This window comes from Phalaenopsis equestris, unplaced genomic scaffold (genome assembly GCF_001263595.1).
Source record: "Phalaenopsis equestris unplaced genomic scaffold, ASM126359v1 Scaffold233627, whole genome shotgun sequence".
In the NCBI taxonomy this organism is placed as follows: Eukaryota; Viridiplantae; Streptophyta; class Magnoliopsida; order Asparagales; family Orchidaceae; genus Phalaenopsis; species Phalaenopsis equestris.
The window spans coordinates 137,374-165,254 of record NW_018251568.1 but is presented as its reverse complement, the minus strand read 5'-3'; the positions used below and the strand labels follow the sequence as shown (position 1 = coordinate 165,254).

The 27,881-nt window shown below is 35.5% G+C and overlaps 2 protein-coding genes across 2 annotated transcripts; one reads left to right on the top strand and one right to left on the bottom strand.

Annotated features, from left to right (window-relative positions):
- The first annotated feature begins 5,115 nt into the window (after positions 1-5,115).
- LOC110038719 lies at positions 5,116-6,123 on the top strand. The gene is made up of 4 exons (XM_020743614.1): positions 5,116-5,119; positions 5,212-5,298; positions 5,411-5,751; positions 5,815-6,123. Exons 1-4 carry the CDS (start codon positions 5,116-5,118, stop codon positions 6,121-6,123), a joined length of 741 nt encoding a protein of 246 aa, XP_020599273.1.
- Positions 6,124-19,119: 12,996 nt separating this feature from the next.
- Positions 19,120-23,035, bottom strand: LOC110038718 (probable alpha,alpha-trehalose-phosphate synthase [UDP-forming] 7). The gene is given in 5 exon segments (XM_020743612.1): positions 19,120-19,874; positions 19,952-20,225; positions 20,591-22,184; positions 22,187-22,606; positions 22,836-23,035. Coding segments are annotated over 4 exon segments (2,583 nt in total). The 5' UTR covers positions 22,584-22,606; positions 22,836-23,035; the 3' UTR covers positions 19,120-19,556.
- Between the last annotated feature and the right edge of the window lie 4,846 nt (positions 23,036-27,881).

The window sequence follows — 27,881 nt, the reverse complement described above, 5'->3', positions numbered from 1 at the left end:
CATTTCGATTTTTTAATAATAAATAAAAACATTATTATTATTATTTAATATTGTTGTGTTCCAAAACTTTTACGGCGGCAGAGTGATAATTTAACGTCTTAGCATTGCATGAAAATTCAATACACACTCAAATAAAAGAAAAGTAGTGGGAGACACTATATTTTTGTGATAAAAAAAAAGAAGTACGAGAATGTCCATTTCTAATTTTCTTGTATCAAAAAAATTGGAATTATGTAATTGTAAATGTACATTTCTACTTTTCTTCTGAATCAAAAAAGTTGGAATTACAAAGTTGATTATAATAATTAGTTATAATAATCATAGTCGGGCTACAAGAAATGTGATTATTGAATATAATAATAATATTTGGCTATAAATGTTGTTGTTAGTTAACGCCATTGTTAGTTGCTACAAAGGTTATAGTTGGCCGTTGCACAAACAATAGTTGGCCACAAAGATCGTAGTTGGAAGCTGTAATAGTAGTAGTTAGCCACATAAGCCGTAGTTGGAAGTTGTAATTATAGTAGTTGGTCATAAAGATTATAATTGATGTCTGCAAAGGTAGCAATTTGTCATTAAGGCTGTAGTTGACTATAGTTAAAAATTATGATAGTAATAGTTGGTCGCAAAGGCAACAATGGGTTGCTACAATAGCGGCAGTTATCACAGAAGTCGTAGTTAGAAGCAATGGCAATAGTAGTTAGCCATAAATATTGTAATTGGTTGTTGCAAGAGCTATAGCGGGCCACATAGGTTATAGTTGGGAACTGTAATAATTAGCCACGAAGGCTATAAGTGGTTGCAAGAGCACCAATCAGCCGCAACGAATATAGTTGGGAATTGTGACAATAGTAATTAGCCACAAATGTTGTAGTTGGTGGTTGCAATAACGACATTTGGCCATAGAAACAGTAGTTGTAAGCTGTAATAGCAGCAGTTGACCACATAGATCATAGTTGCAACTAGTAACAATAGTAGATTGTTAAAAAGGCCATAGTTGGTACCTTTAACTATAGTTGATCACAATAATCGTTGGCAACAAAGGTCATACTCGATAACTTTAATAAATGTTGTAGTTGATGGTTGTAAATACTACACTTTGCCACAAATGCAGTAGTTGTAAACTGTAATAAAAGTAGTTGGTCATATAGATCATAGTTGAAACTTTTAACTGTTGTGGTTGGTAACAGATGCTGTACTTGGTAGTTTTAACAATAGTGTTAGACCATAATAATAGTTGGCAACAAACGTCGAATTCGATAGTTTTAACAATAGTAGTTGACCACAAAAGTCATAGTTTGTGGCTACAGAAGCGAAAAATTATCTCCAGGTCTTTGGAGTACAGAACAGGCTATGAATTTTCTCATATCCTCTTCCCCTTCCAAGTGAAGATTCATGGTTTATTGATAAGCTTTTGGGGAGGATCAATTTGGTCATTTGTAGTGTAACTTGCATGACTGCTTGATCGGACTGTTCATATTAATTCACCTTGATCATAGATGATTTTCTGACAATATGAATGCCTAAATGAACTCAAAATTTAGCAATATTAGATTTGTTGGATTCCTCTCGCTCAGACGTACAATTTGACTGTAAATACGTTAAATGTGGAGTTTATTTGATCATTCAGTTAATGATACAAAGCCTCTAAATATGTTTCAATATTTTGATCTGGGCTTGATTGTACCCAGATTAAACAAACTTTAAATTCTCCAAATGTGCTTCATTGACTTGATTGGGCCATTTCGATTTTTTAATAATAAATAAAAACATTATCATTGTTATTTAATATTGTTGTGTTCCAGAAGTTTTGCGGCGACATTTGGCCATAGAGACAGTAGTTGTAAGCTGTAATAGCAGTAGTTGACCACATAGATCATAGTTGCAAGTAGTAACAATAGTAGATTGTAAAAAAGGTCATAGTTGGTACCTTTAACAATAGTTGATCACAATAATCGTTGGCAACAAAGGTCATACTCGATAACTTTAATAAATGTTGTAGTTGATGGTTGTAAATACTACACTTTGCCACAAAGGCAGTAGTTGTAAACTGTAATAAAAGTAGTTGGTCATATAGATCATAGTTGAAACTTTTAACTGTTGTGGTTGGTAACAGATGCTGTACTTGGTAGTTTTAACAATAGTGTTAGACCATAATAATAGTTGGCAACAAACGTCGAATTCGATAGTTTTAACAATAGTAGTTGACCACAAAAGTCATAGTTTGTGGCTACAGAAGCGAAAAATTATCTCCAGGTCTTTGGAGTACAGAACAGGCTATGAATTTTCTCATATCCTCTTCCCCTTCCAAGTGAAGATTCATGGTTTATTGATAAGCTTTTGGGGAGGATCAATTTGGTCATTTGTAGTGTAACTTGCATGACTGCTTGATCGGACTGTTCATATTAATTCACCTTGATCATAGATGATTTTCTGACAATATGAATGCCTAAATGAACTCAAAATTTAGCAATATTAGATTTGTTGGATTCCTCTCGCTCAGACGTACAATTTGACTGTAAATACGTTAAATGTGGAGTTTATTTGATCATTCAGTTAATGATACAAAGCCTCTAAATATGTTTCAATATTTTGATCTGGGCTTGATTGTACCCAGATTAAACAAACTTTAAATTCTCCAAATGTGCTTCATTGACTTGATTGGGCCCGAATTGGCCCAACTTTGATATTATTAGGTTCTTCTTCTCGAGGCTTTCAGTTTAATGATAAACTCGCTGAAATCCAGGATCCTGGGTGTTCTTGAATTTGATAGGAAAAATTCTTATAAAAAATGTATTGATATTCATGCATGATAAAAGTTTGTTAATGATGCATCAAATATAATATAAAATAGTATCATTTAATTTTAGTAGTTATTTTACATCAGTTAATGAGCATCAGAGTCTTCTTGGAGAAGGGAATATAGATGTGCAAAATATTATTGAACCGACTCAATCGACTTGCTGTGAGAGATACGCGTCCAAGCATTTAAAGAAAATTATTACTATGACTACCATAATTTAAATTGCACACATTATAAATTATTTCTTTAATAAAAAATTACTACCCTCTGATTGCTTTGGTTTTCCAGTTATGCCTTTATTATTGGAAGATTTACATACAAACCATTCAATTCATATGTATTGCACGCATTATAAAAAAAGTGCTTTTCACTTTTTAAAAGTTAAAATATTGATATTTTTTTAAGTGCCATAAATGTAAAGGTGTTAGCTTGTAAATACACAGGAATGCTATGTATGTAAAGGTTCTTGGTCATGGTCATGATAGCCTGTCTTCTCGCCTGCCAAGCAATGCAATGAATCTAATAATTCTATTTTCCATAAAAGAGAGAACTTTTCTTAAATCACATGTGTTTGAGAAGTTATATAAATACGTTAAATGTGGAGTTTATTTGATCATTCAATTAATGATACAAAGCCTCTAAATGTGTTTCAATGTTTTGATCTGGGCTTGATTGTACTCAGATTAACCAAACTTTAAATCCTCCAAATGTGCTTCATTGACTTGATTGGACCCGAATTGGCCCAACTTTGATATTATTAGGTTCTTCTCGAGGCGGTGAATAAGTTTGAATCAATTCTTGCCATTCTGATATAAGAATCAGTCCAAGCCGTCTATATTACTTTTCGATGGTCGGTATATGAGAAACTTAAAATTACATCCAACATGATAAAAGTTTGTTAATGATGCATCAAATATAATATAAAATAGTATCATTTAATTTTAGTAGTTATTTTACATCAATTAATGAGCGTCAGAGTCTTATTGGAGAAGGGAATATAGATGTGCAAAATATGCTTATCGTGAATCGACTTGCTGTGAGAGATACGCGTCCAAGCATTTAAAGAAAATTATTACTATGACTACCATAATTTAAATTGCACACATTATAAATTATTTCCTTAATAAAAAATTACTACCCTCTGATTGCTTTGGTTTTCCAGTTATGCCTTTATTATTCGAAGATTTACATACAAACCATTCAATTCATATGTATTGCACGCATTATAAAAAAAGTGCTTTTCACTTTTTAAAAGTTAAAATATTGATATTTTTTTAAGTGCCATAAATGTAAAGGTGTTAGCTTGTAAATACACAGGAATTGGGTGCTATGTATGTAAATGCTCTTGGTCATGGTCATGATAGCCTGTCTTCTCGCCTGCCAAGTAATGTAATGAATCTAATAATTCTATTTTCCATAAAAGAGATAACTGTTCTTAAATCACATGTGTTTGAGAAGTTATATTGTTTCAAGTGAATAAGTTTGAATCAATTCTTGCCATTCTGATATAAGAATCAGTCCAAGCCGTCTATTTTACTTTTCGATGGTCGGTATATGAGAAACTTTTTCTTGAATTATCATGTCAATTGTTGGAAAAAAAATCTTATGTGCGGAATTCAAACGTAAAATAACATCCGGACAGACAATTGATACGAGTGTATCTATTGTACGATTTGTATTGGTTGTACTCGTATTTTATGTTCGGCTGTATTAGGACTCTACACGTAATATTCTCGCTTCATTTGTTGAGATTTGAATTCACATCACCTTCACTAATGTTGTTGGATTGGACCACCCCCCTCATTTATGTACATCCAATTGTCAGTTTTAATTTAAGAAAAGTAGTAATGCATGAAAGTTCACTAATTTATTGACTTTCAATTTTGCTAACTATAGTTCATGAATTACTTATGTTCTTATTAGAGGCCTAATGTCAAAATACATTTTTGCATTTCTTCTTGTTGCTGATAAGTCAAACAAATCCGACTGGTTCGGTGCACAATATTCTCTTTTATTTTTATATGCTTTTTTAAACGGAGCTGCGTTCAGATGTTAACATTTCACCAGTTTTCTACAGATATAAGTCTTAATGGGCATTTAAATAAGATACCACCAAACTCCTATGTATTTACATATCTATCACTTAAATTTTATTTTATTTGCATTTGTAATATCATCTTTTTTATGCAAAGTAAGATGGTATGTATGCAAATATTGAAGTGGTATGAATGCAAATCCCTCCTAATTTAATAAACTAAAACACTCGCAGTCGCAGCAGGGAAAAAATTTGTGTATATAAGACGTATGCAGCGATGGGTACGTCCAGGGGTTATTCAGGGGGTACAGGAGAGTTATATCGGGGTTATACCTCTCTGTAACTCCCCTATAACCTCTTTGTACTTCTGTAGTTTCATGGGTACAAATAAGTTACACGAAAGTTACAAGGGAATTACACGGAGGTTACAGAGAGTATAACTCGGATATAACTCCCCTGCGTACATCTTATGTACTCAAATATATATTACAATGCTTTATTTTTATGCCTGAATGGAATATTTTAACTTTTTTTTTTAATTTTTTACTTTAATTCTATAATAATTATTTAAGTTAAAGCCGGGAACGTTGGGAATCCTTCTTTCGCCTCCGTAATCCCATATTTTTATGGCCTTCCCTGCAACAGAAGCGAAGCAGCCATGGAAACCACGAAGCCCTCGCCGGCCACTAGGCTTGGCTCCCTCACCAGGACGGTCACCAAGATCTTCCGCCACCGCCGGACTGCCACCTTCTCCGGTGTGTTCGATGAAGAAAGCTATAACCAGAAGCTGAAGTCCAATCTATCGGGGTTCATAGATTCCCGTATTTCCACCGATTGTAATCCTAAGGAGAAGCCTAAGCTGGATGAATCAGCCAGCAGTAGCAGCAGCGGCAACAACAGAAATGAGTTAGAGGTAGATTCTCTTCTCGCCAATATATTCGCGAGCGTTTCCGCCATTAAAGCTGCCTATGCTCAGCTCCAGGTCGCGGAATCGCCCTACGATCCAGACACCATTCAGGCTTCAGACCAGGCTGTTGTATCGGAGCTCAAGCATCTGTCTATGCTAAAGCAATCTTATCTCAAAAGCCCTAAACAATTAGAAACCCTGTCATCGCCGGCGGACTCCCAAACCGAATTTGCCGACGGCTTCCCCGGCAGGCTGCACCGTTGCGTTTACGGTGGTGCCGGGTTTCAGGGTGGGGAAAACTTCGATCCAATGCGAGGTGTACGTATCGGAGGAAGGGAAGCGAAATGGAGGGTCCAGATGATTTCTCGACCAAATTAGTAATATTTTTTTAGTTTCTTAGAATTAAAATTAATTAGGTAGATGATGTATATGTACAATCTGCCATCACCTAACGTAGTTGTGTAATCATATTTATTATTTACATAAAAGAAAGAACGTTTAGCAGGGGGTGAAGGGCTGAAAGGTGGCGAGGTGGCATTGTACTAGATGCCCTAAACCCTAAACCCAACTATCTACGTTTTGAAGATGGTGTGATTTGTTCACTTGAGAGATCGATCCTTTGGGAGCATTTTCGTTAAACGGAATGGACAAAGGTAGAATCAAATCGATTCTCGAAATGTCTTTTTGGATTTTCCTCCATGTTCTGGCTTCTTATAGAATCTGAGAGACGGATGAGTAATCATCTGCTTCGTGAAGAAATTATAGAATTTTTTGAGAAATTTGTTTTTTCTTCTTCTGATAGATGGTTAGAACTTCATATGGGTGCGAGGCAAGCGAAAAAGAAAAAAAAAATAGTTGAAATATTCAAGATAATTATGTATTTACAAGCTATCATCTCAATTCATCTTTTGAAATCATATCACATCTCAGATATGCTTAAGAAAGATGAATCTGGTATGGATAGTATCATATAACACTTGCTTTTCATTTTTTATGGAGCCCATGGCAATACCTGTATGCTCCATAATTACACATATCTTAAATGGTCTTTTTTTGATGTGATAGTGGGGTCTCTTGGCTTTGACATTTTATTAAGCTCCTAAGAGAGAATTTCTTTCTCTTTTCCTTGACTCTTAATATATTGCATAAAAATCATTGTTCACATTCATGGCCTCATTTGAAGTGATAGCACAATCACATTCCTCCTTACCTAATGTTCAATAATATGATCAAGCACTTATTCTACTAAGCCCAAAACCAATCAATGTATAAGGGACCGTTATATCTATTGCTATTTTTCTTATATGATCAAGGAAAATGAAGCATCTTCACCAATGGATGCTCCAATCTTCTCATCTAACCACCCTCTATTCATTTCTTCGAGGTGGTTCTCCTTTGTCGTAGTGTATTAATATTTATTCTTCACATAAAAGAAAGAACGTATAGCAGGGGTGAAGGGCTGAAAGGTGGCGAGGTGGCATTGTACTAGATGCCCTAAACCCTAAACCCAACTATCTACGTTTTGAAGATGGTGTGATTTGTTCACTTGAGAGATTCCTTTGGGAGCGTTTTCATCAAACGGAATGGACAGAGATAGAATCAAATCGGTTCTCGAAATGTCTTTTTGGATTTTCCTTCATGTTCTGGTTTCTTATAGAATCTGAGAGGCGGATGAGTAATCATCTGCTTTCGGAAGAAATTATAGAAGTTTTTGAGAATTCTATAAGTTTAATTCGTTTTTTTTTTCTTCTGATAGATGGTTAGAACTTCATATGGGTGCGATATCATTACTTGCTGAAGAAAAAATAAGATGATTTTTTTTGTCCTTTTTAGGCGAGCGGAAAAGAAAAAAAATAGTTGATATAGTCAAGATAATTACGTGTTTACAAGCTATCATGTCAATTCATCTTTTGAAATCATATCACATCTCAGATATGCTTAAGAAAGATGAATCTGGTATGGATAGTATCATATAACACTTGCTTTTCATTTTTTATGGAGCCCATGGCAATACCTGTATGCTCCATAATTACACATATCTTAAATGGTCTTTTTTTGATGTGATAGTGGGGTCTCTTGGCTTTGACATTTTATTAAGCTCCTAAGAGAGAATTTCTTTCTCTTTTCCTTGACTCTTAATATATTGCATAAAAATCATTGTTCACATTCATGGCCTCATTTGAAGTGATAGCACCATCACATTCCTCCTTACCTAATGTTCAATAATATGATCAAGCACTTATTCTACTAAGCCCAAAACCAATCAATATATAAGGGACCGTTATATCTATTGCTATTTTTCTTATATGATCAAGGAAAATGAAGCATTTTCACCAATGGATGCTCCAATCTTCTCATCTAACCACCCTCTATTCATTTCTTTGAGGTGGTTCTCCTTTGCCTTTTGGTGAACTTTCATCTTTGGTACAACACGCTTTCAACATCCATCATAAATTTTTCTTTTCATCTTATTGCTTTAACATTGGCGATTATTGCCAACAACCACTATCATATGATTGTCATCACTCATCCACCATTGGTTAGTCACCGTCATTTAAACATCATCGCCCGACAGATTCATCTTTATCCGACCTTCGTTGTTGTCCGTTGACTATCATCTAATAATTGTTTCTCAATTGCTCTTGTTTGATTGTTGTCACCTAAAAGTTTGATCATGACTAGGGGTGTAAACGAGTCGAGTCGAGCTCAAGTCACCCTTGACTTGAGCTGGAGCTTGATTAATTTTATCAGGCTCTAACTTAAGTCTTCGAGCTTGAGTTCGATCCGGCTTGTTTATGGTAAAAGAGAAAAATAATATTAATTTAAGGTAGCTTTATAATAAAATGATATATATAATAAACAATTAGAAGATGAATAATAAGAAATCACAAAATAAAAATATGTAAAATACTATTTTTTAAACTATTTATTATTTTTAAAGATAAAATTGTTATATTTAGTATATTTTAAATATATTTCATACTAATATTTTTTAAAACGAGCCGGCTCACAAGCTAACGAGTGAAGTCGGGGCTAGTTTGAGCTTCGCTTGTTCGCTCATCAAGCTACATTCATGAGCCTCTTATCGAGCCGAGGTTGAGTGAGCTCACGAACCAGCTTGACTCACACCTATAATATTCATAGACACGTAAATGCATTTGCTAAACAGTTCAAAAAAATCACCTCAGTAAAAAATTCGAAAATCACAATATTTTTAGTGTTGTATATGTAATTATAAAAAAAAAAAATAAATAAAACAAAACCTTTTCATCACGACTGATTTTCTAGTATAATAGTCATTTTACAGGAGCATAACTAGAGCTAGGGAACGTTCTGCAAAAAAAATAAAATTAAATTAAATAAAAATAAAAGAAATCATAATAATAAATATTTATTTGTCACGTATTGTCTATCTGGCGAAAAAAATATTACGTCCGGAGTCTGGACGCAAGAGCAATCTCACCCGAAGATTTCAGGTGTATCGTGTCTAATATCCGAACGTAACCTGCAACCAGACGCCGGATGCAATATCTTCTCATATCTCACAATGATGCTGTGAGGAGGGCGACTGCATCAGTAGTCATCCATTTAGTTTAATGGTTATAATAATAATTATTATTATTATTTGCGTTTGTGTTGCATTCGTGGGAGGCATTGTGGCACGATTTTGAAAGTTTGATCACATAATTTGGTAAGTGAAGGTTTTAATTATTCACAATAATAGATAAGAGGTGTCACTGTTCACTTGACCCAAAAACAGTACAAAATTTACACTTGAGATAAGATTTTAAAAAAATATATTTAAAAATCGAAATAAATTATAATATTATTTGTTATTTAGAATTAGTTAATCTAAAGGGTATAATTGTAATAAAAATTTTAATTTTGAATTGATTATATTCTTATTTATCATTTTCTCTACCATAGTAATGTTGTAGACATTGAACTTAATTGGGTTTATAGATGCAAATGAAGCTTATCATAGTACTTGAGGAAGATATAAAATAAAGTTTACATAGAAAATAAGAAGGATGAAGGTTGGCATTATATTTATATGCTAATGATTATTTTAGAGCAATTTTGTGCTCATTTTGTTTCCTTGATTGAAATTTAGAAAGGAGTGATAATTGGATCATGATATTGTATGAATCATTGTTGTATATCGAATGAATGCACTGGATAACATCAAAAATTGCTTGTTTGTAATCAGCCACTTTGACACTGCTCGACTTTAATTTGAGGATTCATAGAGCATGAGAATTTGTTTTTGGAGCATAGATAAATTATATGATACAATTGCATTTGAATTAAAAAATCAAGTGTTATCCAAAGATTACAAGAGAAAAATTGCAATGGTACGCTCCTTACAGTGATGAAGTTGAACTGACACTTCACTACAGTACTAACAACAAGCATACATATTGTTGATCAAAGCTAGTGACACGACTGAGTCAATTGGCTTCCCCTTTATACATATTCAAAACAATCATTCTAAACTTTTGTGAGGGTTATAGGACATAGCCTATTTATAAAGGATTTGTAAATTCATTTTAACACTTTGTTGAGCGATGAGGGATAGAGGATTATGTTTGTTGTTTCTTATAGAAGATAACTCAATATTAAAAAGAGCAGAGGCCATAACTTCATGGTTGTTGTAGCTTCAATGTCTTAAAGATATGATTGATTCAATCCTAAGAGAATAGAGCTAGAATAACATTGAAATTTTTCTTGATCACTATATTTTTACAAATTAATTGAATATTATATAGTCATTAGGTCACTCCTTGTACACATATGTTTACCTATCGTCTACACACTCCATTATCTTGTTCTTTGCATTCACATTCACCATGCAAAATATATTGTTGGACTTAAATTTTTTCATACAAAAATATCAAAATTTTAGTAGAGAAATGGATCAAACCTGAATATTATAAAGGATAAGATGGTAGATTGAATTTGAGTTATTCTTCTTGATTAATATCAAGAGAAGTCATAATTATATCTCTTACACAGAGAGTGTTGAATCAAATTGAGCTACAATGATAATTCAATTAGAGAAATTTTAGAAAGAATCCATGAGAGAGTCTAATATAAATCAATAAAATAAAATTCGAACATAATTAAGGGATTATAATATAGATTTGATATCCTGACTCATGACTTATGATCCCCTATTTATAATTGTGCATTAAAATTAATATGGATAAATTAGGTATATAGTTCTCTTATATAGAAAATATAAGACTTATACTTGTAGCACATTCTTAGTAGATGAATTTGATTTATAATTAATTTTTCACTATCGATAAAAAATTTTATACTAACTTTAAATAGAGAGGAAATACGCTCAAAGTGTTCTCTCGGAAGATAGTCTTGTTTGCTAACAAGCTCTTTGGGCGAGTAGATAACAACATTCTTTTGACCGGGAAACTTTGAGCCATTAAGAGACTTAGTCCTTAACAACCTCAGGTTTTAACTGACTCAAAGCCTTACAAATTTTAGGTTTAAATTGATTAAAGTTGGTTAACAATCACCAACAAAATAAGCCCAATTCAAACTCGAATAAATATTGGCTTGGCCTAAATGTTAGTGCTCATTCGAACCCACCTCAATGTGGAGGAAAGCTAGGCCCCAACCAATAGTCATTGGCTTTGCAAGCACCTATCATCACTTCAACGCATGTGAATTTTCCAACAAAAAGGTGATGTCTTTAGACCCACAATCACACTTGGCAATCATATTCTCCATAAAGTAATACCATGAATAGAGTCCAAAATTATACCTTTAAACTAATGGTCTAACAATTTTTAAGTGTTTTATCTAACCTTAAGATAAAATTGTCCCAAATTTATATTTCTTTATTCCATCACTACTACAAATTCAAAGTTATAATCTACATTAATCAAAATCATGACACTAATATTCAATACTACGAAATTTAGTTCTCTTAGAATGTGACCAAAAATGACATTTTTTATAAGTACCCACGAAATGATGGTCCCATTGATTCAAAATTTCCTCCCACATCAAAAAAGCTAATACTTGATGCAAAAAAAAAATTAAATTAAATTTAACTTTGGTTTTATTCATATTATAAAAAAAAAAATAAATAGATTTAAAATAATGGATAAAATACTAAATAGGAGAAGTTCAATATTAAAAAATTCAACCCGATAGTATTAAAAAATATTAAAAATATTTTAAAATGTTTTGAATGTACTAATAATAAAAATAAATAATATTATTTTGGAATATATGAATTCATATCACTCAATTCTTATTTGTTTATAAATCATAGAATCAAACTTCTGGCATTTATGGAAGAAATATTATGTCATGACTCCAGATGCATCCGGAATCTAATAGTGAAGCGTCACATGTCAAGTGAGCATCACAAATTTTAACAATGATTATTTTTAATTTTTAATTACAGTATTTGACTGTATATGTAATTAAACAAAAAACAAACATGAATTTTCAAACTTCTAAATCATTCAGATAATTTATTTTCAAATACAAAATAAGTTAAAAAAAAAATTTATTTATTTTCAAATACAAAATAAGTTAAAAAAAAAAAATATTGCATTTTAATTAATATATGTTTATGAAGACAAGAAATCAAGTGGAGGCGAATCTTTTTTCAAAAGTTAGGTTGAGGAATTTAGTGCGTTATATTGATTTAGAAACCAAGAGATTAGAGCTATATGTTGGAGGCAGGGATTATGTTATTTAAAAGGAATATCTAGATGATGGGCCACAATTATGTATTGGCTAACTAATAATTTTTGCCTTACATTTCAGAGATTATAGCCTTCATTTTAAGGAAATTTGGTCCTTTTTTTTTTCTGATTTTGTTTTTTAAGCTTCATATTGGAAGGTTCATCTCTTCCAATGTGGATTGTTTTATCCATATGCATTAGTGTTTGATGTCACAACCTAAATGTAGTTGCAAATATCTAGAAGAATGCAATGTCATCTTCCACAATGAAGATTATCTCTTGATCCTAACATTTCCATCATAGTGAGAAAATAACGAAAATAATTCCATTTTAAGTATTATGCTAATTATTTTAAAAGGAAATTTACTTTGCGTCTTTTTGGAGCAGCTACGGATTATTGAATAATCTGCTAATAATCTGATTAAAAATAATCTACTTATAAGACAGGTGCGGTCTGAATAATCTGCTGATAATCTGATTAAAAATAATCTACTTATAAGACATGTGCGGTTAATACAGGTGCTGTCGCTATTACAAATTTTTATCTTTTTGGAAAAGCAAGACCGCAGCCGGAAAGCTGCCACCGCACCTAGATAGGTGCGATGTGAAATCGATGTTTTCAACATTTTAAAGCTGCCACCGCACCTAGATAGGTGCAATGTGAAATCGATGTTTTCAACATTTTAAAAACGCAGTAAGCTGCCAAAACGCAGTTTACCCAAACAGAAATAGTGCGCGGTGCGTTTTCAAAACGACACCACACCAAATAAGCTTCCCCTTAAACACCAAGCAATTTTCTAAACCATAACTCCTAAATCTCTGACAATCTTTGAGAAATGACCAAGCTGGCAGTCCACCTCAAAACGCCACCACACCAAATAAGCTGCCCCTTAAACACCATGCAACTTTCTAAACCATAACTCCTAAGTCTATAACAATCTTTGAGAAATGACCAGGCTGGCAGTCCATAACCCTCTAACTTACCAAAGTTCCTAATCAAAAGAGAATACATTAATTGGGCCTACAATTTTAACAATCCACTTTATTTAATGGGCTAAATTCAACATTTGCGCTTAAAATTGAAACCAGTGTGGATACTAATTTGGCTTGAAATAAAAATTTAAATTTTGTCAGATTCAAAAGTCATTTAAAGAAAATTATATGTGATGAAATGCGTCAAGCAAAAGCCGTTAACAATGCCAATTAAACTCGATATCAAGCTCCACACTTAAATTGAAATTAATTTCACTTCTCTTCCAAATTTACTATGACTAACCTGAATACAATTCAATTGAATAGAGATGTACGTCTCGAGCATCTTGGGTGAGACATACATCTCACATTGCTTGGGATACACCCTGCCTTAATTTCGTTTAGAAGTGCGCCTGTCACTTATATTGGAGTTGACCGAATAATAATAGATATATCAAATTTTATAACGGAAATTAAATAGGAAATTACAACCAAAAAATCTATGAAATTGCAACAAGTTACAACATAAACTCAGGCTAGGGGGGTAAGGGTGCCAGAGAATGGGGTTGACGAGGGTTTGGAAGGTGGTGTGGAGGGTGAAAAATATGATTGACACTCAACAAACAGTAAGACGATTGTTTTTGCAATGCCACGCAACAAGAAAACAATATGGAGCGATTTGAGAAGGTTGTCAACGGCTCGACGCAGGAAAATAACAAAAGGTTGTTGTCGGGATAAAATTGCAGTAAGGAGGGAGGCGTGGCAGCGAAGCAGAGGGACTTGAAAGGGTATGTAGAACATACACACCACATCGAGACCAAGATGAAGTCAAAGCACTACCTGAAACTTTGAGGCCCTCGAAGGGAAAAAGAGACATCGATGGATGTCCCGATACAAAACACTCAAAAACTAACCGTAAAACATCAAAAAAATAAATATATAATAATAGGATAATTAAGAGAGACCCAAAAGAACTGACCAACTCCAAGGCATTGAAAAAACTTGGACAGATTCAATTTAGGCATGAAAATTGAGTGTGAAACGCGAACCAACCTCTACTTCGGACGTCCCGCGATACTGTCGGAGGGATGCCCGCTTCAATCTTTCAGAGTTGAGGGAGCTTTGGTCTCATTAGCCAAAGCTTCTATCTTCCTCATAGAAAGCAATCAGGTCAACGCGGTTGAAGTTAACAAAAATGATGTAATCTCCCGATAAGTCTTTAGAAGTTGTCATTCCAAAGCATATCCTAATAGCATACGTATTTATCCACTATTGGCACAACCTTAGTTGGAGATATGTATCGACATAGATTTTCATAAAGTAACTCCCGAGCCATTAAATATGTAATTTATCTCTTGCACTCCTCGTCCGCGACAAGGCGAATCTGATAAAGAAATTCATCTTGAAGAAATAACACTAGACTGAAATCTGTGATAGGTTGGACTACGCTGAAATATAACCACTCATAAGAAGCCTCTTCTTCGTCATTAATAGAATCTGGATGTCATTGTAAAATTTTATCTCCCACCAAACTCCTAAGTCAATTTCTAACGTTGTGTTTCATGCTTGTCCGACCATCTTTCGATGGGTACAATGCTTAAGTGAATTTAATATCCAAAAAACTCCATATGACCTTCTAAAAGTAGCTTACAAGCTTATTATTTCTGACAGGTTGGACCACATTCAGTGGCAAGCACCCAATATGTGAATTGTCAGTGAGGATGACTGGCAATTCCATCAACAGGGGTTGTCCCTTTCGCGAACTCAATGTCTTTTAGAATAATTATTGTTAACCCCGTTGGGGAATCTTTCATGGGCTCAACATGAATCACATGCATCTCTCACTCATTAGTTGTTTGTTAGTACTCCTTTGTGTCTTCATGTCCTTCAATGTCTACTTAACATTGGCTATTTCTTCAATTGTGCCCGCTCAGTGAAATAGATCATTCAATTAAATGTATAGTCTGATTTGATATGCCTAAATTTGGAGCACTTAAAGCATTTCATGAATCACACCAATTTGGGAGTGCAGATTGGTCCCATCTGTTCTCCACTCTGAACAAATGTATCCTCGGGCCAGGTCGGCTTCAATGTTCCCCTAGGTGTACTTTGACTGAAGAAACTAGAGTTGAACCATGCCTGTAAGATGTGATAGTCACCCAGGGATATTGCCTCTCCACTTTTGAAGCTAAGATCTGAACATTTTGTCTGCAAAGAACTACGAGGTACTGGTGCCACAGCTCTCGTTTCAACTTTAGACCATGTAGTAATTTTCCTCCTCCCTTCTGGCTGTCGAAGAATCTTCAAGTTCCCCCGCCAAAATGCACTATTATCTCGCTAGAGGCTAGTTTCATCATTTCGTTCGGTGAGATATCCTGACACTCAAGATACTAGAGCCACTTGATGAGCACATTTGAAATCAAATGGGAGTCAAAATATGATAAATTCACTTTTACTTCAAAATTCTGGCTTTTCAATATTTCATGTCAAATGTTTGGTGTAGTGACTCTTCATCACGAGGATTTGGATGGAATTTGTATGACACCTTTAGATGTTCCCCTCTTGAAGGCGATGAGTCTCTATTGCAGTTCAAAGTTTCCCACTACATATCCTCCCAAAAAAAGCTCTTGAATATCCTTTTGTCAATTTCTCATAGATAAAATTGTGTCATTTCCCCTCACTCACGATTCTAGATATTGTTTCATCGGTGGCATGTAAGGTGTGAAAGAAAAAATTTGGGTGGTTGGTTTGACGAATAAACCAAGAGAAGCATTTGTGTGGATGTGGAGATTAGGTATTGGTGGATGCAAGAAACCCTAACATAAAAATAAAATTAGACTAGCTTTGATAACAAATGATACCAGAGTTAACTAAGCAATAATAGAAAAACTAAATTTTATTACAAAAATCAAATATAAAATTACAACAAACATAAGTGAATGTGAAATTGCAACAACTGACAACACAAACTCAAACTACAGCAAGGAGGGAAACTTGGAAGCAAAGTGGGAGATGTGGGAGGGCATGAGGAAGATGCATACTACTTGGAAACCAATATACACCAAGACATTACCTGAAATCCTAGGATACAACACTCAAAAATGAAGAAGAGAAGATGGTTACTATCCCAATACAAAATACCCAAAAAACTAACCCTAAAACTTCAAAAACATAAATAAATCATAATATGATAGCTATGAATGACCCAAGAAGGCCAGCTGACTCTACAACATAAAAAAAATCAGGACCGATTCAATCCAAGCACTAAAACCTGGTTGTAAAACCCCATAATTATATTAAATCCAAACTCTTAAACATCCAAGTGTCTTTTGGTGTAGTGATAGAATTTCGACAGAAATTCTACAATTGAGTATGCTCGAGCTTGAACATTCCTAGAACGAGTGACCTCTTCGAAAGTTACATCAATAAAGCAGAACCATGAGGCCACTAGGCCAAAATAAACAATACCTTGATAGGTGAGAGTTCAGGCTGTTACACTGGTGTTGTTGATGTTTACGAAAAAAAATTACACATGGGATGCAATCTCACCTCTGCATTGGATGCCCCAAGTCAATGCAAGAGGGACGGTCGCATCACTCACATTAAGGTTTTTTTCTCGTATATTAAATGATTTAAATATGAAATGAAATTGCATTCTCACATCGCACGAGTTCCCCTCTCCCAAAGTTTCCTAACATTGTTGCCTGGTACTTACTATTTTTTGCCACCAGCGCCGCAAACTGCTTCTATTATAGGCATTTGCTTTTGTTGTTGTTGCTAGCTACTTCTCTTGTTGTAGCCACTAGCTGCTCTTGGTTCCGCTGTTGTCACCTGTTGCTCTTGCTTTTGACTATTGTTTATATTTTTATTTAGATATATGAATATTATAATATTGGACAATAAGAGAAAAAAATCCGCTATACTAAACTCATCTTATTTTGTTGATACTTTATGTCAAATTAATTGATGACTTGATTAGTTAATATTTACATTAAATTTTTATTTTGTGAATGTTGTTACAAGATATTTTGAAGCTCAAGCAATTTATTAATTTATTATTTCATATAAACGCAATTTATCAGTTTTTACCATTTTAGAATGTTAAGGCCTTTCATTAACATAAATATAAGTAATGATGCTGATGCATTATTTTTATCTCATTATTTTAACTTCACAGTTTTCAACCTATGAGATTTATGCTTCGAACCACCTCAAGGCTCACACTTCATCTCACAAATTGAAAACACATTAATATACCTAACTGCATGATTTTAAACATTAGCTTAACCAAGGTCATCTATGAAGTGAAACGTACGGAGTTGGGGAGGAAGACGAAATGGCCACGAAGGCCTTCTTGTTTATAATTGACACTTAAAACTTAATTGCAATGGCAAGCTGTGATGAAGAGAGGGATTGGTGGAACAGGGAAGTGATTTTTAGGGTACAGTCGACAACGATAGTGAGGATCATAGCAGTAGAAGACGACATCATGTGACCGTTTTTCAGGAAGGGGAAGCTGAGTCTGCCGCCGTGGAAGAAGATGATGGGGAGGGATAGGCAGATCCATGATCCTGGGAGTGACTCGTGGCAAGCGAGGGACGAAAAAAAAATGATAATTCTCTTTTTTTATAAATCAATCAATTTATTAAAAAAAAAAATCATTCTCCAGAAAATCCTGCTTCTCATCACTCGTGTCCTACAAATCTTTTGCTCTTTGCATTAACAATCATATGAGAATTCATGTGTGATTCCAAAAATACCCTCATCAAGTAATGTCCAAAAATTAATAAATTCGAATGTTTGCACAGAATGTAAAGTAAATAATAAGGGAGGGTGCCTCTAACTCTTTTAGCAAAGGGAGCATTAATTTAGTTGAATAACTAGGCAAGATTTCAATTAACTTAGAGAATGATGACAGCCTATTTTTTTGACTTTGGCCGAAAGTTGACTATTTATGAATTATGATGGAATGAATGCGGCTCTATGTTAATTGTAGGGATGCTATTAGGTATGATTTAATTAAAAAAGGGGTTAGATTATCTATTTCTTATCTACCATCAGAATTACAAAATACCCCCTCACAATGGTATGAACATGAATACAATAAATATTGCCGGAGGAAAAGAACACATACAGCTGCTCGAGGATATTTTTGATCTAAGATGAATAAAACAAAGAATCAAAGCTGGCTATAGAACAAAATCATTGCTCCCACATTCATGCATAGAACCATTTCACGTCGTATTAGTTGTCGGGCTAACATAATCATCATTATCCATCATATATATATATATATATATTCTTTTCTTCTTAATTTCCAAGACGTTTTATCTCATAACATCAACCCCACCAACACCTGCGGCTAAATTGAATCGTCAAACTTCTAAGCTGAATAAAGAATGAATAATTGAGAGCTTTATCACACAGGTTTTTGCACTAAAATCTCAACTGATAAGGAAAAAGGAAAAAAAAAATTATCATTGCATTACAGCTTTAGCAATACAAAAGCAAACTGTGATTTTGATTCCAATTCCAAACAAATATTAGATAAAAATAAGCTAATAACAAATACTCCCTTTCATCTGACTATCTTTCCGTATTATAATAAAAGAGAGCAAAGGTCAGTTCTATCAAAGATCTAATAAAAGCTATAAAAAAATTTTAATCATTTATGAAATAAAATTCCTAAAAAAAGACAAGCTTGCGGTCTATATTACTTGTAGAGAACAAAAAAAAAAGGTTAGAAAAATAAAAAAACTCACCAGATGCCATAATTTGACAATAACTCAAGCTTCCACTCCCCATTGCACAAGTTGAAGAGCAAAATCATTTCAATAGAGGCATTCTACATACTCCTAATGAACAGAAATCTCCTCCTTCAGTGGCAATGTCATCTCCTATTCAGGTTCTAAGATAATCATCCATCTGTTATAATGAATAAAAACTGCTAACAATCAGAAATTGAACCTGTTTGGGCTTCAAATGTTAACTTGATATCTCAAAACTTCCAGAGAGATCCCAGTATCTATATATATCTCTATATAATCTTCTTTCCTGAAGCCCATAATTCATCAGCAAAATTGAATTTTTGTGGTTACAGAACGAGCAAACGATATTTCAAGTGGAGGAGGACTCTGGTTTAGGATCAAACGAAGGCAATGATGGTTCGAAAACATCTGCGAGAGCTCCAAGCATGTTTGTTACCCCGACAGTGTCGTCAAGATAGTACCTCGCTTTGCTTGGTTTTTGGCCGACGGTGCAAGCGAACACAGATGTGTGGGGTGCGACCAAATCCTTCGATAGAGAATTGCTTATGGATTCAAACATGTCCTCGTCTGATCTATCATCACCAATGCATAGCACAAAATCCGCCCGTCTATTTTTTCCAACCATGGAGGATAAGATCTTTTCAACAACAATTCCTTTACTTATGCCCTGAAATGAGAATAAAAAGATATCAAATTTTGATTATAGATCATAGAAATGTTGATGCGTGGGAGAAATGTTTGTACCTGAGGTTTGACTTCGACGATAAACTGACCACTTTTCACGAGTACTGGTTCGTTTGCTAGAACGCTTTCGAGGTGGTCGAGCATCTCCTTTGCTTGAGCTGATCCAAAGTCTGGGTCTGCATCCTGGTGGTGCCACACCAAAGCACTCTCTTTCTTCTCAATGGAGGACCCATCGGTTGATTCTGTGTACAATTTCATGACTGGTTCAGCAATCTGCATCCATTCAAAATCAGCACTCTGGCCGCCTGTTTCCCATTCCTCTTCCCTACTCCACCTGAAAGCATTAAATGCAATGGCTTGAAACTACAAAATATGGAACAAGAATAAATTATAGGATGAAGTAAAAGTTATACCAGACATCAAAGTTATACATGATGATGTTAACATGAAGCTTCGAGAAATAATAATAGATAATTCACTAAAATGTATTCTTATTTCTATGTACATCAAAACTGTTATAATCGAGCTAGAGCTTAATTTGGATTATCTAATACCGTTCAATCAAGATTACCTCAAGAGAAGAGGTGTTAGAAAACAAAGCACCTTATAAAATTTTTTCAACAACACTAAAAAAATATACTGATTTAAAAGGATAATTTAGAAAGTTAATCTAAACGACGAATGAAACTTTTAAATTACCTCATGTGATAGCCATGCTCGGCTGCAATCCCAAGGTTTTTGCAAGGAGAGAACCACTTCCCCAAGCTGTCTTTACCCCTGCCACTAACAATAAAGACAACATTCCTTTTATCCCCACAAAGTGTGTTAAGAATGGAAATAATTTCTGCACTTGGAGCCTTGTTAATGGACATCTGGGGAATAACAGTGCCATCATAATCCAACAAAATAGCGCGGCTCTTAGATCTCTGATAAGCAGAAACAATGCCATCAATGTTAAGCTTCCTGAAGTTAGGGTCAAGAGCAACCACTCTGAAACCAAAACCCAAACCAATTCCCCAACATCTCTTCTTGAAGTGGTCCTTACATGTCCTCTCTAAATCAGTCATGAAGGATCTAGACCAGTAAGCAGCATCATGAGTGCTGACATAACTGTAATGTTTCTCATGGCGTACTTGTTTCTCTGCATCATTCAAGGAGATTGCCTCGTTCATGGCCTCTGCAGTGGACTCGGTGTTCCATGGATTGATCCGAATAGCCCCACTCAGTGAAGGAGAGCATCCAATGAATTCAGAAACAACAAGCATGCTCTTCTTAGGACCATCTGGACCAGAATTAGAATCTGATCCAGAAGTAATGCCCTGTCTGCTGACAATATATTCGTAGGGCGTGAGGTTCATTCCATCCCTGACTGCTGTGACCACAACACAATCTGCAATTGTGTAGTAGGATATTCTCTCTTCAACTGATACGGACCGATCAATATAGACAATAGGATTGTAATCACCATTCCCAAACTGCTGATTGATCCTCCTGCAACTCTGCTGAATCTCCAACTGGATCTCTTCAAGATCCCTTCCCCTGCCTCTCGCAGGATTGACAATCTGCACAAGAACAGCATTGCCCTGCCACTTGGTGTGAATCTTCAGCATTTGTTCAAAGGCCAGCAGTTTTAGATTGATACCTTTGAATATGTCCATGTCGTCAACACCAAGAAGGACCATCTTTCCTGCAAATTGTTGTTGGAGTTGGGAGATTCGCCAGTCTTTATCCGGCAGGGCGAGGGCCGATTGAAGTTGGCCCATGTGAATACCCACTGGCATGATCTTGATTCCCACAGTGCGACCAAAGTACTCCAGTCCTATATAGCCGCGCTTGGACTGATATTCAATTCCCAGCATCCGGCTGCAGCAGGAGAGAAAGTGGCGCGCATAGTCGAAAGTGTGGAACCCAATCAGGTCGCAGTTGAGAAGGGCTTTCAGGATCTCCTCACGCACCGGGAGGGTGCGGTAGATCTCTGATGACGGGAATGGGCTGTGTAAGAAGAATCCCATCCGGAGACGATTGAAGCGGCGGCGTAGGAAAGTGGGGAGGGCCATAAGATGATAATCATGAATCCAAACATAGTCATCCTCGGGATTGATGACCTCAATGACCTTTTGGGAGAAAACCCTGTTGGCGAGGACATAGGCCTCCCAAAGAGATCGATCGAAACGGCCGCCATGGTCCGCCGAAAAAGGGAGCATGTAGTGGAACAGCGGCCATAGTTGCTGCTTGCAGAATCCATGATAAAAACGATCCAGGAGTTCAGGCTCAAGGAAAGCCGGGACGCATGCTCAAGAAGGGTTTGCGATATATCGTCCTGCTCGTGTCCTTCGACTTCGACGCGAAGCGAGCCGACGTAGATGACATCCATATCTTCCGGTAAGCCGTCCTTAAGTTGAAGGAGGAGGGAACTCTCATCCCACGAGAAGCTCCATCCCCGACCATCTGGGCGGCGCTTAGCCCGTAACGGGAGCTGGTTAGCGACGATGATGATCCGGTCCTGCGCAATCGAGGATGGCACGTCGGACGTCACACTATTCGCCCTCTCATCTTCCTCCAGCTCCGCAAGCGTCCCCGGCACCGTCATCACCCTCGGCAGCCGTTTCCCCATACCCGACCCTCCACCAGCAAATGCCGGAAAATTCCCCGACTCCAGATCTAACAGGTTCGTATACGATCTGGACATCATCTTGCCCAATCAAACAGGATCAGCTGCACCACATAAAACAATCAATCAACCACAAATCCCAACCAAACCCTCCCCCTTCCCACTACCCCTCTCCAACCTCCTCTCTCACTCACTCTTACCATTCCATCAACAAGAAATCTCATCCCATCTCCTTCCATTCTCCCCCCAAATCGCCAAAAAACAGACACAAATTTCTACCCCGAAACACAAAATTAGAGCGGAAAAAATCAGGACAACGAAAATCAAACTTACCTTAATCGAACACCGAACAAATTATCCCCGACTCTCTTCTTCCTCCTGCTTCCACCTCCTCCTCTGTTTCCCAATTCCGATTCGCAGAGCGGCCGTTCCGCTGCGATTCAAGCATCCAATTAATAATAAAAACAAAGATTTAATTACAAACTCACCCTAAACCAAAAATAAAAATAAATAAATTAAAATTAAAAAAAAAGGGCGTTCGAGGTGGTTCTCACTTCTCTCTCCCTCCGCGACTCGGAGCAATAAATGAGGAGCGAGACGAGAGGATAAGATTATAATTTTCCCTCTTTTTCAAATTCAAAAATAAATAAATTTAATTAATTAATTATATGGAGGGGGAAAGTAGCGGGTATATGCTGAGGGGGAGTAACAGGATAAGGTCGGCCAGCCGACTTGCTCCCCCATTGTGCCGGCTGGCGTCACCCAGCCAACCATCACGTGCTTCACACGTCGAGGATCTTCGATGCCGATGCTGACGCGTGGCGCCTAGGAGTAAAATGAACGGTCCGATGGTGTCAGGCTTTACTCGTGGTCGCTCCAGAGCGCCAGCTGGCGGGACTCAGTTTCATGGCCCACGGGTGCGCGACGGCGCACGGATGATCCGTTTTGAGCGGTGATGGGCTGTCATCCAAAAATAAATAAATAAATAAATAAATAAATATTTTATCTGACTTATGATTAGTCCGCGTAAGAATTTGAATGAATACAATTTTGATTTCTAACGTGATGAATTCCAATTTATCCTCTGGATCACACCAAACAAATATAATGTGGAGCAGGAAGACAATGAATAATAAAATGAAAGGCTCTTCAAATAAATTCCTATTTATATATAAACGGTAAATGAAATAAAAAGTTATATTGTTTTCGCTTACTTACTGAAATAGGGAAAAAATTTGCGTACATAAGACATGAACTCATGACTTTTTGTTCTGTGGTCTGGTTGGCTCGGCTGGTTAAACTGAATGGGGATTTGTCGATCATGTCGGTTGACTATATTTGTTAGTGTTGTTGGGTGTAATTCCATCGGTCGGCTTGGCGACCGCAGGTCGGTAGGACTGATCTGATCGGTTGCAGCTGGTCGATCGATGAGAGTAGTTCGGTCGACCCTCGATCTCCACCGAGGAGTCTCTGTCAATAGGGTTGAACAGGGCTATAAGGTAGGGAGTAAATCAACGTAAATCCAACGGGTAGCCATCTCTTGGACAAAAGGATCATGGTGGGACGGTTGAGATGTATGCATTTGGTGGCATTTTTGGGAGAAGGCTAAGTGATATGAGTATGAAAGCAACAGAGGATAGCCTCTCCTTCGGCCTGACTTAGGGCCCGTTTGGGGCTGCTAATCCGCGCGAGCGGCGTTTTTAAAATGCTGAGGTGTTGTTTGATTCATGTGTTCCTCTGAATTATGTTGAACGCTGTGAGATTTCTCAATGGTAGAGTAATAAATTATCGTCTCAGCATTGTACGAGAATCTAATACATACTTAGAGAATAAAAGTAATAAGTAAAGACCCAAAAGTTTTTTTGGAAAACCCAAAAAAGTAATAAAAAAAAAAGAAAAATCACGTGGGTTAGTTAAGTAAAAAATAATCCACTATAGCTTGATGAGTACAATTACGAACCCTTGTCCCGCATACTAGAATGGGTCATGAATTACAATGTTCATATGCATGAGGACTCATTGCACAATTGTTGAGACTCGTTACAGCTATCAGAACTTTGGTATAGCATCCTTCGAGTGTGTTGTTGCAAGATATTTAAGATGATGTGATGCTCCATAGAATGCCTTGCGCTCCACGATGTTAGTCGCTACTTCACACAACGCCTTGTCACTTCACAATATTAGTCAACACTTCGCACAACGCTTCGTTACTCTACAACATTGGTCGTTATTCAACAATTTGCTTCATTGCAATGAGTAGATGGCAGTTGACTGTAGTCAACAGTGGTCGGCGGCGGTGAAAACAAGAAGAATTCGTCAAGTCTTCAGATTAGAACACTAGACTTCAATTCCTTCTCTTCTCGATCCTTCTCCAAGCTCAAGTCTTTGCCCCTCTTTCATGAAGGGGGTATGACACTATTTTAATTAAAGTTTAAACTTTCTTGCTAAAAAATTGTCCTAGATTCATGTCACACATAAAGATTCATGCCAGATGATGAAATTTTGTTGATGGTATACCAAAGGTCAATGCATATTATTAAGGCATGATATTACTTATAAATTTTTTACATATTACCGACACAATAATATAACGTACCAATCTTTGACAATTTCACAATGTGTGTGTGTAAAATTGTATAATCAAATGTATAACTTTTAGAGCTTTTACAATATCCCATCTTACCGCATTTATACCTAATGATAAAATATTTATGTTTGTTTATATATAATACCCTCCTATTTAAATTACACTAAAATATATATACATAAAAACAATTATATTCCAAATGAATAAATGTTATTGACATTATTGACACAATTTAAAACTAAAAAAATTATGCATTAAATGCGCGCGCACATATATATATATATATATAGAAAACAAAGAAAGATCGTCAAAAGACTCACGACAAGAGAAATGCGACGACGAATCAATAAATTGATTAAAATCGTAAAAAACACGGGAAAATCCCGAAAAGAGACCATGAGTGCTTTGTCCAAAAATTCTAAGAAAACATATGGAAAAGTCTGAAAAGTATATATATATATAAAATAAATGTATGATATCTTTTATTCTCATAAATATTTCATATTCGGCTCCAAAATAAATCTGTTTAATAATAATATTATTATTTTTTTAAAATTTCAACGTAAATTAAGACTTTTTAACGTCGAATAGCGCACATGGCCACCGCTCTCACCTATAGTCGCCCGTAGACCGGGACCACTTATCGGTCCATGTAGAAGTCCGGCGGCGGCGGCGGCGGCCGACGAGGAATTTGTTGAACAAAACGTACGCGGACTTGTTAAATTGACCCATTAAAGAGACCTCACCTAATTAGCAAATAGATTTTGCGGGTCCCGCTTCTAATCTCTGATCTTGGTTTCTTAATGATGCACCGCATTTTTTTGGCCGTTGGGGTTCTCCACCGCACGCTTGACATTCTATCCGTTACTGATAAAATATTAATAATCTCTTAATCCGTGAGACAAAATTGCATGGAAACCCCTAAAATAATAATAATTGTACAAAGGACCCTACATTTGTGTCGTCCTGAAGGGGGTAAGGTTAAGGTCATTGTTTTGGACTTGAGTTGCTCCAAGCGCTCTTGATTGTCCACGTAATGTCACTTCAGATGATACTAGTGATCTGAACCGTTCATTTATATATAAGGGCAGTGAAAATAATTTTTCTAACAAATTCCTAAGAAGTTAATGAGCTTCTAGAAATATTGTGTGTGTTATATGTCTATACCTAACAAAAAAGTGCTGGATTATAATTTTTTAGCTATGAGCTTTTCTTATACGAGCATTGATGTGTGTCGGAACATCTCTGATGATAATCCTAAATTTAGCATTTTTGTGTTGAATGGAAACCCATCACTTAATCCGATAATTGAAGAGATGAATAGAAGGAGACACCTAAACTTTTTACGTTGAATTTGGAAAGTGAAAAAAGAAACTATAAGGTCTAGTCCAATTGAAACGATTGACTACTTAATTTTGACCACATACGTTTACTCTTCTCCTGAATCAAGAAAATAAAGTTGTAAAGATGATCGTTATAAACTTGCAGCTATGGTATGATGACATGTTCGCATAATGTGCTTATTAATTGTCTGTATTGTCTTTTTGTATGTTTATGTTATGTTTTTGGAAGGTATATTGGGTTGAAATGTAGGTAACAGGTATAAGGAGCAAATCGGGATTCAAAAATAAGCAGAGAGAACAAAGTGGTGCTGTGGCGCCTAGACGCTAGAACTTGGCGTGAGTGCCAGTAACTCGTTGCAGTTAGTCTAGCACGCTTGATGAAGAGTTTTAATAGCTAGAGCAAGCGACAAATGCGTCTAGTCGAGGAGGTGGAGCAGGATGATGATGAGGATGAAGATTAGGCTTTTTCCTGTGTTTGAAGATGTTCCCCCAACATAGAAGCTAACTTTATGTTTTTTTTTTTTTCATTTTGGTATTGTACAAACTTTTAGTTTCTTGTGTTGTGAAAACAAAACAATTTAACATTTCTAAATTTAATATGATTTAGTATTATTATATGTATGTTGGAGATTTCATTTATGAGTTGTGATGATAGATAAATATTATATTATGTTGATTGTATTTGTTATGTGTAGATATGTGGAAATCTAATCATTTTGTTATATTTTTTTTGTTTCTTATAGTTTAGCGTTGGATTTGCATCAAAAATTTTCGACGCTAAAACCTATAATCAACCAACGATACAAGTCGCCACTAAAATTTTCTATTATTCAAACGGCAAGTCTTCATCTTCTTCTCCTCTCTCTCTCTCTCTTCTCTCCCTCGCTCAATCTCTTTTCTTGTCTCAATGCTCTATCCCTTTGACACAGCCTACCATACACATTTGGATTCAACAAAAATGTTTGATTTGCACTTATTTTGTCTCAATCGAACCAATTTTGATAATTTTGAGTTCTTATTAAAAACATTTCATTTGACTTTGAAACAATGATCCTCAATATTTCTAAAAATTTACAATTAAAAAACTTAAATCATGTTTCATATTTTATTTAAAAAATTTCTGTGCTCATTTTTCTTAAACTGAATAAATTCAAATTTATATGACATGTTGTTCATATAAAAGACTTTAGCACGATAATAATAAATAATAATAATAATAAATTATTTTTCACGAAGCTTTATATATATATATATAGCATAAATAATAAAATACGGAATGGTCGCATACGGATGAAATACAGTTTCGAAATCTCTGCGGATCGCACTTGCAATCTTATAAACCTATGAACATTGATATGGCCATAATTTATCTTTTTTATGACCACATATAAAAGCTACGTAGGCCCATATGCAATCTCTTTATATGTATATATATATATATATATATAT

Bases quoted from the DNA above. Each gene is read 5' to 3' on its own strand.
- LOC110038719 (XM_020743614.1), top strand. The intron at 5,299-5,410 runs GTACATCTTATG...TAATTATTTAAG, and splicing joins CTCGGATATAACTCCCCTGC to TTAAAGCCGGGAACGTTGGG. The intron at 5,752-5,814 runs GTAGATTCTCTT...GCCTATGCTCAG, and splicing joins ACAACAGAAATGAGTTAGAG to CTCCAGGTCGCGGAATCGCC.